At 38.0% G+C, this 14,702-nt stretch overlaps 1 protein-coding gene across 1 annotated transcript; it reads left to right on the top strand.

Annotated features, from left to right (window-relative positions):
* The first annotated feature begins 3 nt into the window (after nt 1–3).
* On the top strand, nt 4–12,605 carry LOC122319011 (CBL-interacting serine/threonine-protein kinase 8-like). The gene is made up of 14 exons (XM_043136863.1): nt 4–485; nt 1,017–1,079; nt 1,217–1,288; nt 1,427–1,534; nt 1,617–1,691; nt 1,803–1,856; nt 1,969–2,094; nt 2,530–2,619; nt 3,686–3,808; nt 10,740–10,868; nt 11,505–11,621; nt 11,879–11,935; nt 12,022–12,096; nt 12,205–12,605. The coding sequence occupies exons 1-14, from the start codon at nt 327–329 to the stop codon at nt 12,304–12,306; spliced, it is 1,350 nt and encodes a 449-aa protein (XP_042992797.1). The 5' UTR covers nt 4–326; the 3' UTR covers nt 12,307–12,605.
* The last annotated feature ends 2,097 nt before the right edge of the window (nt 12,606–14,702 follow it).

Below are 14,702 nucleotides of genomic sequence, written 5' to 3'. Positions count from 1 at the left end.
AACACGGAACACTCGAACCCCCCCGCCTACCTGTCTCCTTCTGCATTCCTCTCGTTATTCCGTTGTTCGGCTAGACTCACCTGGATTTCAATTCTCTACGGCTCGCTTTTCCTCTCTTTCTGACCTAACAATCACATTTTTCAATCCGAACCCTCTGTCGAAGGAGAAGTCCTTCAGATTGAATATTAGCAAAAGCTGAGAAAATCTTCGTTTCGTCTGGTTTTTTCTTAACGAAATATCTCGTTCTTCTGTTGCGAATACTGAGATTGAGTTCGAGGGGGAAAAAAAAAAATATAACATTGGGAGTGGGATAGAGAGATAGAAAGATGGTGGTGAGGAAAATAGGGAAGTACGTGGTGGGGAGGACGATTGGCGAAGGAACATTTGCCAAGGTAAAGTTCGCTCAGAACATGGAGACTGGTGAGAGCGTAGCCATGAAAGTTATCGATCGTAATACCATTATCAAGAGCAAGATGATTGACCAGGTTGCTCTTCTTTTGAAATCAACCTAACTGAAATTATCTGACGAATTATGCCTCTCTTTCTCTCTCTCTCTCTCTGAAAAATCATACGAAATCGGACGGTCTAGATAATCTTCTTTAAATTTGCTTGCAGAAACATAATAAGTTAGCAGGACCATAATAAACACTGGGAGCCGGTCTGTTAGAGATTTTGTGTGCTTAATATTTTAAAGTATCGGATTAATTTCTCCAGCTCAGTGACCAGCGCTCAAGTTTTAACAAGACCTCGAGTACTGAATTTTCCAGATAACACATAAAAGTGTAATTAAGATCTATACTTTCATTCGATTTGAGTTTTTATTCCTGAGCAACAGTTACGAAATAATACAAAAATGGAATAAGAAAGAGTCTGCTTCAAATTTGCATTTCATTTGGCGTGGGCGATGCTCTTGCATGTCTCCCTGATACTTGGGCTCTTGCATATGATAATTCTTATGATCAATAACATTTTGTTTACGAGGGAGATATATATATTTTTTTATCATAATCTTTCAGCTCAAGAGGGAGATATCTATCATGAAGCTTGTCAGACATCCTTATGTTGTTCGTCTTCATGAGGTATGCATACTATTTGTTTTATAAATTTCTTTTTGTGGCCATTAACGTCATAGTCATTTTAATGCTCCACGAGGTTTATTATTTTTTTCTCATTAGTGTCTTATGCATTCTCTGACTTATGGTGTTCTTTTGTGTAGGTTCTAGCAAGCCGTACTAAGATTTATATAATCTTAGAGTTCATTACAGGTGGTGAATTGTTCGATAAAATAGTGAGTAGCCTAATATTAGATCAACGGCCATAGATGGACTGATCTTTTTTCTTTTTCTTTTTCTTTTAAAAAAAAAAATTGATTCGTTGTCTTTCTTTCACTTTTGTATTAGGTGATGATGTTGTAATGATTATGCAGGTACGTCATCGACGACTTAGTGAAGCCGAATCCCGGAGATACTTTCAGCAGCTCATTGATGGTGTGGATTTTTTCCACAGCAAGGGAGTCTTCCATAGAGACTTGAAGGTTTTTCTTGGCTGGCATTTGGAAAGCACTTGTAGATTTTTCTTTTCGAAAAATTCTTACAATTTTTTCTTTCATTTTACAGCCTGAAAATATTTTACTGGATTCTAAAGAAAACATCAAGATTTCGGATTTTGGTTTGAGTGCAATCACGGAACGAGTAAGATTACTGTTGAAATTATCAGTATTTCTGTTTTTTTTCCCTTTCGACTTAACATATCTGTCAGAATTGATATGAAACGGATTGATACTTGGTAATGTTTGCACATAGGGAGTTAGCCTCCTTCGAACAACATGTGGGACTCCCAACTATGTAGCACCTGAGGTAATTATAAGGGTAGCTTGCTTCTTAATTGGGTTTAACACAATCTGAGTTAAAAGTCTATATATTTCTAAATGCATGCTTGTCAATCGATTATCTTCATTTGTTGCTCTAGGTTCTTGGTCACAAGGGTTATGATGGTGCTGCGGCGGATGTTTGGTCCTGTGGCGTCATCCTTTACGTTCTGATGGCAGGATATCTTCCATTTGATGAGCTTGATCTCACCACGCTATACAGTAAGGCATGGACTATTGCCATGAGTACCATTTAATGATTATCCATGTAGATAAGCCGCTTTGCAAGTTGTAGTCAGCAAGTTTTTCTCATAATGAGTGTAAAAGTCTTCAAACAATATTTCCTTTGATCACGAAAACTGTGTACTTTGACAATATGGGGTGAATAATAGTCCACTTGCCAGTGGTTATTTTGTGTTGTGGAAATAGTGATCAAGCAGTCCTGTGGACTGCTATATTTGCTGGCAAGGAAGATAAAAGATTTTCCCTGGTCAATAATTTAGTTTGTCCCTAAATGTTGTTATAAGTGCACTTCCTTGTGAGTGTTGGTGTTCATCTCATTTGTCAGTCCATATCTGAAGATATCCTGCTTCCTCTTATCTGCCTTTCCTCAAAGCTATTAGACTTTCATATTGATATCTCTTTTTAATTGTTTTCTGCAGATTGAGAAAGCAGAATTTTCATGTCCATCTTGGTTTCCAGTTGAAGCAAAATCCTTGATTCATAGAATTTTAGATCCAAAGCCTCGAACTGTAAGTATTTGCTCTTTGACAAGACATTGTTTTTTATATGTATCATTTGCACTTTCTCTTGGCTTCGTCTGATAATTACGACATAAGCTCAGATGCGATTGTCAATATATGGTTTGGAATCAAGTCAATGAAATGTTGTAAAAAACATGATAGTGTGAGTTGTTGGGCAAAAAGAGGACTGTTATTGTTACTGTTCTCCTCACATACTCAAGAGCACCAGTGCTTTTGGTAATTAGACATCTGACTTGTTCTATATGGTGATTGACCCGAAATGTAAGCCTGCATTGAGAAAAGCCCATTTTTACTTCATCATCACTTTTCCCATTCTATTATTCTCTACTTTTCCCATCACTTTTTTATGCTTTTCCTTTGAAAACCCAATACCCGTTGTGAAGGGAAAGGGATTACTGTTCAATCAAGGGTGGATAAAAATGCTTAGAAAAATAGACTGGCTGTAGCATCCATAGCTCTTCAGTGACAGATTGACTTCCTTTTCCTTAATGGAAGGCTTGAAACATTATTTATTAGTCATATTAGGTGACAGATGGAGCCAAATTGGTGTCACTAATTGGACAGATTGGCATCATTGAAAATCATCTGTGTCATACCTTGTCTAACTGCAACAGCGGTAATGGTAGAATACCAACAGAATCACCATAAAGCATCCCCCCTTTTTATGGTCTAGGAGGGCCATGATTGACCCTAGCTATTCTGATTTAGCTTCAGTTTGATGTAACATCAATTTCGTTCTCCCCTATCAAAGAGTAATTGTCATGATATTACCCGGTGAACCATGACAATATCATCTCCCATCTAATGGCTTAATCATTTTATGTTACTTGAATGATCTGTTTCCTATTCGCATTGCCTTATCACACTGGATAACTAATGCTGGGCATAGGGTCATGTTTTTATACATTTGTTAGTGTATTGGTTCCCTCACTAGTAAGTTCCCTCTATCTGATCTTTGTAATTCCAGTAAAAATGACACAGTGAAGCCGATTTCTTTGATCTAGTTACTTTTGGCTCTGGTTTGTTTCTGAACGCTTCCTTCTGTCCTGTGCAGCGTATAACTATTGAACAGATCAGGAATGATGAATGGTTTGTGAAGGGTTATGTTCCTGTCAGACTTCTTGAGTATGAAGATGTAAACCTTGATGATCTAGATGCCATTTTTTATGATGGAAAGGTTGGTAAGGATTTCAAAAGCTACATATTCTTTCCTTTTATGATGTCTGCTCTGATTAGGATTTAATATGCATTTCATTACTCTTGTCATGAAGATTTGCATTTTTTTTTTATTGTGTCATAACTGGAAAAATTTGTTGCCAAATTCTCTTACAATAGGTGTTGCTCCTACTCATGAAGCGCAAAGGGTAGGATGGGGACAGATCATTCCTGATCTCTACCATCCACCCACTCAATCTAATATCTGCTGCAGTTATATTTTTCTGGATGGCATCCTCCTCTCCTGATTTATATTCCTCCCGTTACTTTCTAGAGTTATATACATATACAAAAATCAGATTTTAACAGACTAGTTTTTCCTACACACTACTTTTCTCAATTTAAATATTTGTCCAAGCCCATTTGGAATATGAATACTGCTATTCCTATCAAGTTTACCAAATCTCAAGTTGATTTTTTATAGGAGCTATCTTATCCAGTAAGTGCTCAAAATTAGTGGGGTGTTCGTGCTGTTTTGGAACATTAAGAAATATGAATCTTTAGATCCAATACTTAATGACATCCCATCAATGCAAGTTTTGGGGGATAAGCTTGAGAAGTGAACAGTAGACTTGGTAAGGTTTGACTCCTTGATTTATTCGAGGTGTAAAAGTGATATTAACTAGTTCTACATCATGTGTAATTTGAAGCCGTCTTAGATGACTGCTGAGAGCACTGGTTTGTGGTTAATTTATATGAAGAGATTGGAGATCAATTCCTTCATTTTAGTTTGTTTTCACATTCTCGTTCTTGGTTCAGATTCATACAATTGAGCCTCGTGCTTTCAAAATAAGCTTCGTCCTGTTAGTGTGATGCAAGGAGGTTGACCTGGTGTGTGTTGGGATGTGGGCGTGTATGCAGAACCAATGCTGATATGTTGTATAGTAGATGCCCCTGGAACTTATGAGAATGTTGAGAATTCTTGCTGTCATTTATGGAGTCTATAGTGCTATTGATTTCACCCTCAGGATATGAGTTTCTGCTCTGAGAGAGTGTATACCCTCTCTATACACTTAGTTGAAGTTGTATGTGTTTGGAACATTATTCTGTCAACGTACAAACAGTCCATACGGGAGGCTACATACGGCGCTGCAATAGAGGGAGGCTGGTCAACACTGCTAAATAGAGGGAGGCTACATACGGCGCTGTAATCTAAATCCTTAGGCGTAATTTTAGGGGCTCTTCCCGCTCAAACTAGACAGTACATAGATATGTAAATATGTTCTATATAAGGGGGATAAATCCTCTGAAAAGGATCATCGAATTGTAATCCATTTTTGACATGGTATCAGAGCTTGAATCGTTTTTGCTCTATCTTGTTTCAGCCTATCTCTAGTATTGTGGTCCTTTGAGGCTGTCGACAGTTCTCTGCAGTATTAGGAAACCCATCCGGTCAAGAGCCAACCCAGCAGATAAACTCAGCAGATAACGGAGCCAACCCCGGCCAACCCACTAAACTCCCACTTGACCCATACTCGGACTTCAGCTCAACACGGGATGCAGGGACTTTAAGTAATTCTCGGTCAACTCTGTTCGCTTGTCTCCCTTGCCCTGTTTCTGCGAGCTGGCTTCAAGCTTTCACAGATCTTCGGTCAATTTCCTTCACGTCTCAGGTTTTAGCTATTCTCGATTTTTCTCGGTTTTAACTATTCTCGGTTGCTCATCATTTTCGATTGTTTATCTTTTTTAGCAATTCTCGGTCTTATCCAATTTTGCTCAAGCATTTGAAACTCACATTACTTTTCTCGGTCTTATCCAACTTGCAGCAAAATAATTGTTTATTTGCTGTTCTCGGTCCCACGGTTGCTCATCATTTTCGATTGTTTATTTTTTTAGCTATTCTCGGTCTTATCCAATTTTGCTCAAGCATTTAAAACTCACATTGCTTTTCTCGGTCTTATCCAGCTTGCAGCAAATAATTATTTTTTTTGCTGTTCTCGGTCCCAATAATTGTTCACATGCTATTATTGAACTCGATTCAATTTCACTTGCTCAGCCATGGGAATATATAGATAAATCCAAGCTTGCAAGTTTCAATAAAGTCAGAAACAGTAATAGTCAAAAGTTGAAGATATTTGATTGACTCACACCTCAAAAGTTGATCCATCTTGTCCAGAGAATATCAACCTGCGTGAATAAATCTTTTGGGTTGAGGTGAAAAGTTTTTAGAACTTTGTTTTGATCTGATCCCTTGCTAGTTATTCCAAAGCACTTCGTAATTTCTTAGCCTTTTAACCGTGGTCATTTTTTTGTGGGTTTGCCGTGGGATATAATTTATTAGTCTTATCTCGGGTTCCATTTAATTTTCTTCTCAGATTTAATTTTTTAACATGGACTCCGTACCTGTATGTACTAAGTTTTCGGGAAATAATTATTCTACATGGGCGTTTCAGTTTGAACTTTTTCTTAAAGGAAAAGATCTTTGGGGGCATATTGATGGCACTGATTGTGCATCTAATCCTGATAAATCCAAGGATTGGGATGTGCTTGATGCTCGAATTATGTCTTGGCTTCTTGGCTCAGTTGAGCCACATATTATCACCCACTTACGGCCTCATCGTACTGCTCAATTCATGTGGACTTACTTAAAGAAAGTATATCATCAAGATAATGGTGCTCGTCGTTTTCAGTTAGAGCATACGATTGCCTTGTTTTCTCATGACAGTCGTTCCATTCAAGACTATTATTCGGCCTTTCTGACTCTTTGGAACGAATATTCTGATTTGATTACTGCGGATGTTCCTGTTACCTCTCTTTCCACTATTCAAAGTCTTCACGAGACTCGTCGTCGTGATCAGTTTCTTATGAAACTTCGCCCCGAGTATGAATCTGTTCGATCTTCTCTGCTGAATCGCTCGCCTGTTCCTTCTCTTGATGTTTGTTTTGGTGAGTTACTTCGTGAAGAACAAAGGCTCAGTACTCAAGCTTCTCTGGAACACTCTCATGGAAGTTCAGGGTTCCCTCCTATGGCTTATGCTGCTCAACGACGAGGACCGCCTGTTCATTCTCGCACCTTACAGTGTTTCTGCTGCAAGGAATACGGGCATATTGCTGCTAATTGTCCTAAGAAATACTGTTCTTATTGCAAGAAGAAGGGTCACATTATCAAAGACTGTCGTATACGTCCCCAGAATCGTCAGGCTCACGCATTTCAAACTTCTGTAGCACATGGCTCTTCCTCAGGTGCTTCCTCCGATCTTGCACCTCCTGCAACAAATTACTGTACACCAGAAATGGTGCAACAAATGCTAATTTCGGCATTATCTGCAATGGGGTTTCAAGGTAAAAATACAACTAAACTCTGGTATGTAGACTCGGGTGCTTCTAATCATATGACGAATACTCCTACTGCTCTATGTCATGTTCGGCCCTATGCTGGTCAATCTGCCATTCAGACTGCCAATGGTAGTGCCTTGCCAATAACTGCTATCGGAGATGCCTCTTCTCAATTTACTGATGTGTTTCTTGCTCCTCAACTTTCCACAAATCTTATTTCTGTTGGTCAATTAGTTGATAACAACTGTGCTGTTCACTTTTCTGGTAATGGATGTGTTGTGCAGGACCAGGTAACGGGGAAGCCGATCGCGAAGGGACCTAAAGTGGGGCGTTTATTTCCACTATTTTTACCTGTTCCACTACTTTCTTCAGTTTCGTCTATTAAGTCCTTTACTTGTCATAATGTTCCAACTCTGAGTATGATGTGGCATCGTCGTTTAGGTCATCCCAATGCTCAGATTTTATCTCATGTATTGCACTCGGGTTTTCTTGATAACGAAGAACGTTCTTCTTTATCTCTTCAATGTGATTCTTGTAAACTTGGTAAAAGTAAAATTCTTCCATTTCCGTTACACGCTAGTAGAGCCTCTCACTGCTTTGATCTTATCCATAGTGATGTCTGGGGACCTTCCCCGGTTAGTTCACGTGAAAAATTTAAATATTATGTGACTTTCATTGATGATTATAGCAGATTCACTTGGGTTTATTTTCTTCGCTCTAAATCTGAGGTTTTTCGTACTTTCACTGAGTTTTTTGCGTACATTGACAATCAATTCTCTGCGACTATTAAAACATTACGCACAGATTCTGGTGGTGAATATTTATCTACTGAGTTTCAGGCATTCTTGGCTTCTAAAGGTATTATTCATCAACGTTCATGTCCTGCTACTCCCCAACAAAATGGAGTAGCCGAACGCAAAAATCGTCATCTTCTTGATGTGGTACGTACACTCTTGTTAGAATCATTTGTTCCATCCATGTTCTGGGTCGAGGCTCTGAAAACTGCTACTCACTTGATTAATCGTTTACCTTCCCAAGTCTTACACATGGAGTCTCCCTATTTCCGCTTGTTTGCTAAACAACCTAGTTATGATAATCTTCGTATCTTTGGTTGTGTATGTTTTGTCCATTTACCTCCTCATGAGCGACATAAATTATCTGCTCAATCTGTTAGATGTGCATTCTTGGGATATAATGTGTGTCAAAAGGGATTTGTTTGCTATGATCCCACTTTACATCGTACGCGCATTTCTCGGAATGTTATTTTCTTTGAAAATCAACATTTCTTTCCTGTGTCTTCTATACCTTCTTCCTCTACTGTGGTCCTCCCATCTTTTGAACAGCAATTCTCAGATCTTCATCCAGTCAGCTCCCGTTTTAAACCAGGTATTGTGTATACAAGACGCTCCCACTCACAGTCTCTTCCGGTGGCTCAACCAATATCTGATCCTACCATGCTCCAGGATCAATCAGTTGCAGCACCTTCAGAGCACTTGGTACGTCGCTCTTCTCGAGTATCAGTACCTCCGGATAGGTATGGGTGGTTTGCCTCTGCTCTTACTACTACATTATCCAATTTTGATATTCCCACATGCTACTCACAAGCTGTCAAGCATGATTGTTGGCGACAAGCTATGCAGGAAGAAATTGACGCTTTAGAGGCCAACCACACCTGGGACATTGAGCCATGTCCTCCCACCATTGTTCCTCTGGGTTGCAAATGGGTTTATTCAGTCAAAATCCAATCTGATGGAAGTTTAGATCGTTACAAAGCTCGGCTTGTTGCATTAGGGAATAATCAAGAATATGGTGTCAATTATGAAGAGACCTTTGCTCCTGTGGCTAAAATGACTACTGTTCGTATGATTCTAGCTCTTGCTGCTTCCAGTGATTGGCCACTACATCAGATGGATGTTAAGAATGCTTTCCTTCACGGGGATCTTAAAGAGTGTATTTATATGAAGCCACCCCCGGGATTGTTCAGCTCTCCGACTTCACATGTGTGTAAGCTTCGTCGCTCTCTTTATGGTCTCAAACAGGCTCCGAGGGCTTGGTTTGATAAATTCCGCACAACTTTATTACAATTTTCATTCAAGCAGAGCAAGTATGATACTTCATTGTTTCTTCGGAAATCAGACATGGGTATTGTTGTTCTTTTAGTCTATGTTGATGATATTGTGATCACTGGTTCCGATTCTGTCTTACTTGGCCAGCTCAAGACTCATCTCTCAGAGTCCTTTCATATGAAGGATCTTGGATCTCTCACATATTTTCTTGGTCTTGAAGTACATCGTAGTCCCTCTGGTATTTCACTCAGTCAACATAAGTATGCTAGTGACTTGGTGGCTACAGCTGGTCTACAGGAGGCTACTTCTGTGGATACTCCTATGGAATTAAATGTCAAGCTTCGCAAAGAGGAGGGTGACTTACTTTCTGATCCCAGTTTATATCGAAAGTTGGTGGGTAGCCTTGTTTATCTCACTATTACTAGACCCGACATTTCTTTTGCTGTACAGCAAGTCAGCCAGTTTCTTCAGACTCCTCGTCATCTTCATTTGGCTGCTGTTCGTCGGATCATACGATATGTTAATGGCACTTCTGCTCGTGGTTTATTCTTCCCAGCCGGCAACTCGACTCGTCTGGCTGCTTATAGCGATGCTGATTGGGCTGGTTGTGCGGATACACGTCGCTCCATCACTGGTTGGTGTGTATTCTTAGGTAATGCATTGGTCTCTTGGAAGAGTAAGAAGCAAGACCGAGTTTCTAAGTCATCTACAGAATCTGAATACCGAGCAATGTCTTTAGCTTGTTCTGAAATTATTTGGCTTCGAGGTATGCTTGCTGAGCTAGATTTTTCTGAGACCGATCCCACACCTCTACATGCCGATAATACGAGTGCTATTCAGATCACGGCCAATCCTGTCTATCATGAGCGCACGAAGCATATTGAAGTCGATTGTCACTCTATCCGTGAAGCATTTGAAGCTCGTATTATCACTCTTCCACATGTTTCTACTGAACTCCAAATTGCTGATATTTTCACCAAGGCTCTCACTCGTCATCGACATTGCTTTCTAAGTAGCAAATTGATGCTTGTTGATCTACGGGCATCAATTTGAGGGGGGCTGTCAACGTACAAACAGTCCATACGGGAGGCTACATACGGCGCTGCAATAGAGGGAGGCTGGTCAACACTGCTAAATAGAGGGAGGCTACATACGGCGCTGTAATCTAAATCCTTAGGCGTAATTTTAGGGGCTCTTCCCGCTCAAACTAGACAGTACATAGATATGTAAATATGTTCTATATAAGGGGGATAAATCCTCTGAAAAGGATCATCGAATTGTAATCCATTTTTGACATATTCAGTCACCAATGACCGTATGACAGCTTAGATGACCATCAGTCAAGACACAATTGTTTACGCTGTTAAATTTTATCCTCTTCTTCATTTCAAATTAAATTAATTCATTGATAGATACTATACGCATTCAAGTTACCAATACACACACATGAGTGCATGTAATTGTCCAACTCGGGGCTCCTTGCTTATGTGCATTGACTTGGTAATCATATGCTGTATTCTTTTGATACTCTTGAAATCATGTTAACTGTAGGAACAAAGGGCTAAGAAGTCATGTGAGCCATGTGGGAAGGATGGCGTGGGTCCTTTGATTCTTAATGCCTTTGACTTGATAATTTTATCTCAAGGACTAAACCTTGCATCGCTGTTTGATCGTGGCCAGGTATGGGTTAAGAAATTTTTGTTGCTATGATTCAGTTTTATCTGATACCTACTTGAGCAGTTCCTTATTGGAGTGAATAAAATCTAAGATTATGTAGACCATCGTTTTACATCTTGAAACCTCTACTATGGACATGGATATCTATGTCCAATTGTGAATTCAAATTAACAGATGTTTTTATCATAGTATTAGCGCTTCTTAGCATGTTAGAGAACCATGTAAGTGAGACAATGAAGATAATTGTACTTGGTGGTAACTTCATTATTAAGGGCAAACAACCTTTACGCCTACTTATCTCTTAGGTAAATAGTAAATAAAACTGGACGTTGCTATGGGTTCTAAAATAGGTGTCAAACCTGCACTCTTTACTATAATGTTGCCAATCGACTTTAGGAACAAGAATCCCATATATGAAGGATAAGGAACCACACGCAAAATTGGAGCAGCTAATATTTTCTATACTTATTATCTCTGTTTGATTCAATTTCATCTTCCATCAGTCAATGAGTGTATGTTTTGTGAAAAATGTTCATAAATGATTTCTACTTCCATCTGATCTGTTTGAATCTCTCTCTCTCTCTCTCTCTCTCTCTCTCTCTCTCTCTCTCTCTCTCTCTCTCTCTCTGTGTGTGACAGGGCTTTATGAAGCATCATACACGCTTCGTTTCACAGAAGCCCGCAAAGGTCGTTTTATCGAGTATGGAAGTTGTTGCTCAATCAATGGGTTTTAAAACTCGCAAATGCGCCTGTAAGGTAGACCTCTCAGCATTAATTTATTGTGATGATACTCACTTTTTTGGTTTTTTCTGCTTTGATCGCTCGTCTTTTTAATTTTGTTTTTTTGACTGATATCAGTCTACTGATGATTGTCAATTTGTCATATTTTCCCTTCTTTTCTACACTATAGATTTATAATTCATGTGGTAATCCGTGCTCTATAGATTATAGCTCATTACAAGAGGATAATAAACCTGCCTATCTTTGTATGCTAAAATTGTGCTACATTTCAGATGAGAGTGGAAGGTCTTTCAGCAAATAAGAATAGTCGATTCTCAGTTATTCTGGAAGTAAGGTTTCCATCTTGATGACCTTCTAGATCTTTTCTGCTCCCTTCTTAATATGGTAAATTTAAACTCAATTGTTTTGGCTGAAGATTTTTGAAGTTGCTCCGAGTTTTTTAATGGTGGATATTCATAAAGCAGCTGGAGATGCTATTGAATATCTCAAGGTCAGTTAAATCTAATTTACACGTCAGGTTGCCACACAGATCAGTCTCTTCGCCTCTACTGTTTCTTCGCTCTCGGATCATGATAAGGAAAGTTTTTTCCTGTTGCAGTTTTACAAGAATTTTTATTGCAATCTCGAGGAAATAATTTGGAAACCAACTAATGATTCAAGCATATCAAAGATCACCAATCCAAAGAGTGAAAAATTTTGATTTTGTTTCCTGTGACAAAGATGATGATGTTGCAGAGGGTAATCTGGGATTGATCCAAAAGGACACTCAGACATTACAGCATTGAGGTTAGGATTACAGCTGATCTAACTGCACTTCAATCATTCATTCCAGTGATCACTCCTCCCTCCTGCCAAGAGAGAAGAATTACAGAGAAACTGAGAAAGAGGAAGCAAGTGGGGTAAAAGTCTACTTATCTTGGTTTATTGGATTAGATTGTTGATGAAACTGAACCAATGTATCTTATAATCTTTAAATGCAAAATCACAGTTTTAAGTTCAGAACTCATTCTTCTTTTAAGTTTGAAGGTTGTATGATAGCGAGAACGTGGAATTTCGAACTCAAGACATCTGGTTTATACGGCTCACTCCAAGAACACTCCACCACCCTTTGGGGTTAATATCTTCTTTTCTTTTCATGCGGATGACTTCTCAATCCACTCTGTAGACTGCATTCCAATTGCGCTGATGACATTATCCGTAGAATTAGCTCTTTTTATTGGTAATGAAGTCATCCCCATATTATGTGACATTGTGACTTCAAACATGAAGGTCTGTACGTACATCTTCATCGATAAAGACAAGATTATATACGCACAGCATATGTAACAGCCCGCTAGAAATTCAATTGTAGAATTTATATTGACTTTAGGAACCTCGTGAAGACTCTATAAGCTTTCACGAATCCATTAATCATATAGGTTTTTGTCTAACTACATAGTTAGTGTTATTATTTACTATGGTATCAGAAGTGTGTTTTTGATTATTGGAGATAGTTAGAAGTGTCAAAATGTATTATGGTTTGTGCCATTAGACTCGGAGGGTTATTTAAGGTCTTATGGCGCAATAATATTTTTTCATAATTTCGGGCGAAACGTCTGTTCAAAATTGTAGATATTATGGAATAAAAATATCTTAAACTAATTTTGTGTATATTATTGGATAAAAATATTTTAAGCTAATTTCGTGGATATTATTGGGTAAAAATATCTTAAGTTGATTTTTGTAGATATTATTAGGTAAGAGAGTCATACACTCTACTCTCACTCCGGGTAGGAGAGTCCTATACTTAACTCTCATTTCGGGTAAGATAGCCCTACACTTAACTCTCACTCCAGTCTCATCTCTTTCATATCTTATCCATAAGTATCTCCAGCCACCACTCCCCATGAAATTATCTTCATTTACACTTTCCATTAAAAGAATATCAAACACTCTCTCTCGGACAGTTTTTAGGAGTTCTTTTGCACGCCCATTTTGAAGCTTTTGTAAGTGTTTTATCATAAAGTCTCATTCATTTAAGTTATTCCTTTTTTAGTCTAGTTTACGTGGATATCTTATTTGTCCCATTTGAGGATCATTTGGTCAGTCAAATATTATGTAAACTATGGAAAGGTCATTCTGGGAGATAAACTGGAGAATATGTTATAGTTTGGAGTTTTTGACCAACCTAATGGATAGATATGGGTCCGAAATTTTTATAGAGTATTGTTAACATGTGTATATGATTATTGGTTGAGGATTTTTGCATGATTAAAGGTTTTGATGAAAGATTTTCCTAGATTTAGAAACTTAGAAACTGGAAGAGGAAAAACAGTTTCTGTTTTGAGAAAGTTTAACTCTTTGGTGGTCTAAACCTATTCCAATGACTTTGATAATTTTATTGGAGGATCCTAAGCATCTTATATACATGTTATATTATTATTTTGAAAATATTTGATGTTAGTTTCAAAGATATGAAATTTTATGTAAAGAGATATTCAAATAAGCCAAAGTGTGGATGTTCTTGGCTAAATTTATGTTTTAGTTAATTTTTAACCATGTGATCTTGAATTAGAAGCTTATATATGTTTTAGGACATCTTTTTAAACCATGTGATGGTTTAGTTTGAAGATCACATATTTATAAGTCATAGCTCAAAAGGTTGATCAAAACAAGTTGGAAACAAAAATCAATGGAAATAGCATATGGGAACTTCGGCCCTATGGAGTTTTAATAGTTGTGATTAGTTTTAAATTTTTCTAAATTGATATTTGAGTTGAGGATAAAATTTACATGATGCATGTAAATTTTGGTGACTTTTGGAGTTAGTATGCAAAATCCTTAAGTTATGGGTAAAACAGTCATTTTCCTACATGTAGATAGTAAAATGGAAATTTTACTCTTTAAGTTAGTATTTTCCATATTTCAAGTTATTAGTGATTTAGTGCTAACTTTTAGAATCACTAATTACAGTTCCTCGTGATCGCGCTTGAGGTTTTATAAGAAACGCGAAAATCGAGGTAAGTTAGCTTTTAACTTACTAGCAGTCTACTGTGTATGTGTACTAAGTAAAGGAACTACAGTCTTTGTATGTGTGTTATAATATATGTCATGCCA

Source organism: Carya illinoinensis, chromosome 8 (assembly GCF_018687715.1).
Source record: "Carya illinoinensis cultivar Pawnee chromosome 8, C.illinoinensisPawnee_v1, whole genome shotgun sequence".
In the NCBI taxonomy this organism is placed as follows: Eukaryota; Viridiplantae; Streptophyta; class Magnoliopsida; order Fagales; family Juglandaceae; genus Carya; species Carya illinoinensis.
This window is presented reverse-complemented; position numbering and strand designations above follow the sequence as displayed.

What these genes read in the sequence shown, in the direction of transcription:
- LOC122319011 (XM_043136863.1), top strand. Translation starts at nt 327, where the DNA reads ATGGTGGTGAGGAAAATAGGGAAGTACGTGGTGGGGAGGACGATTGGC. An exon ending in CCATTTTTTATGATGGAAAG is followed by an intron (nt 3,809 to 10,739) that starts GTTGGTAAGGAT and finishes TGTTAACTGTAG; the next exon opens with GAACAAAGGGCTAAGAAGTC. An exon ending in ATGCTATTGAATATCTCAAG is followed by an intron (nt 12,097 to 12,204) that starts GTCAGTTAAATC and finishes TTCCTGTTGCAG; the next exon opens with TTTTACAAGAATTTTTATTG.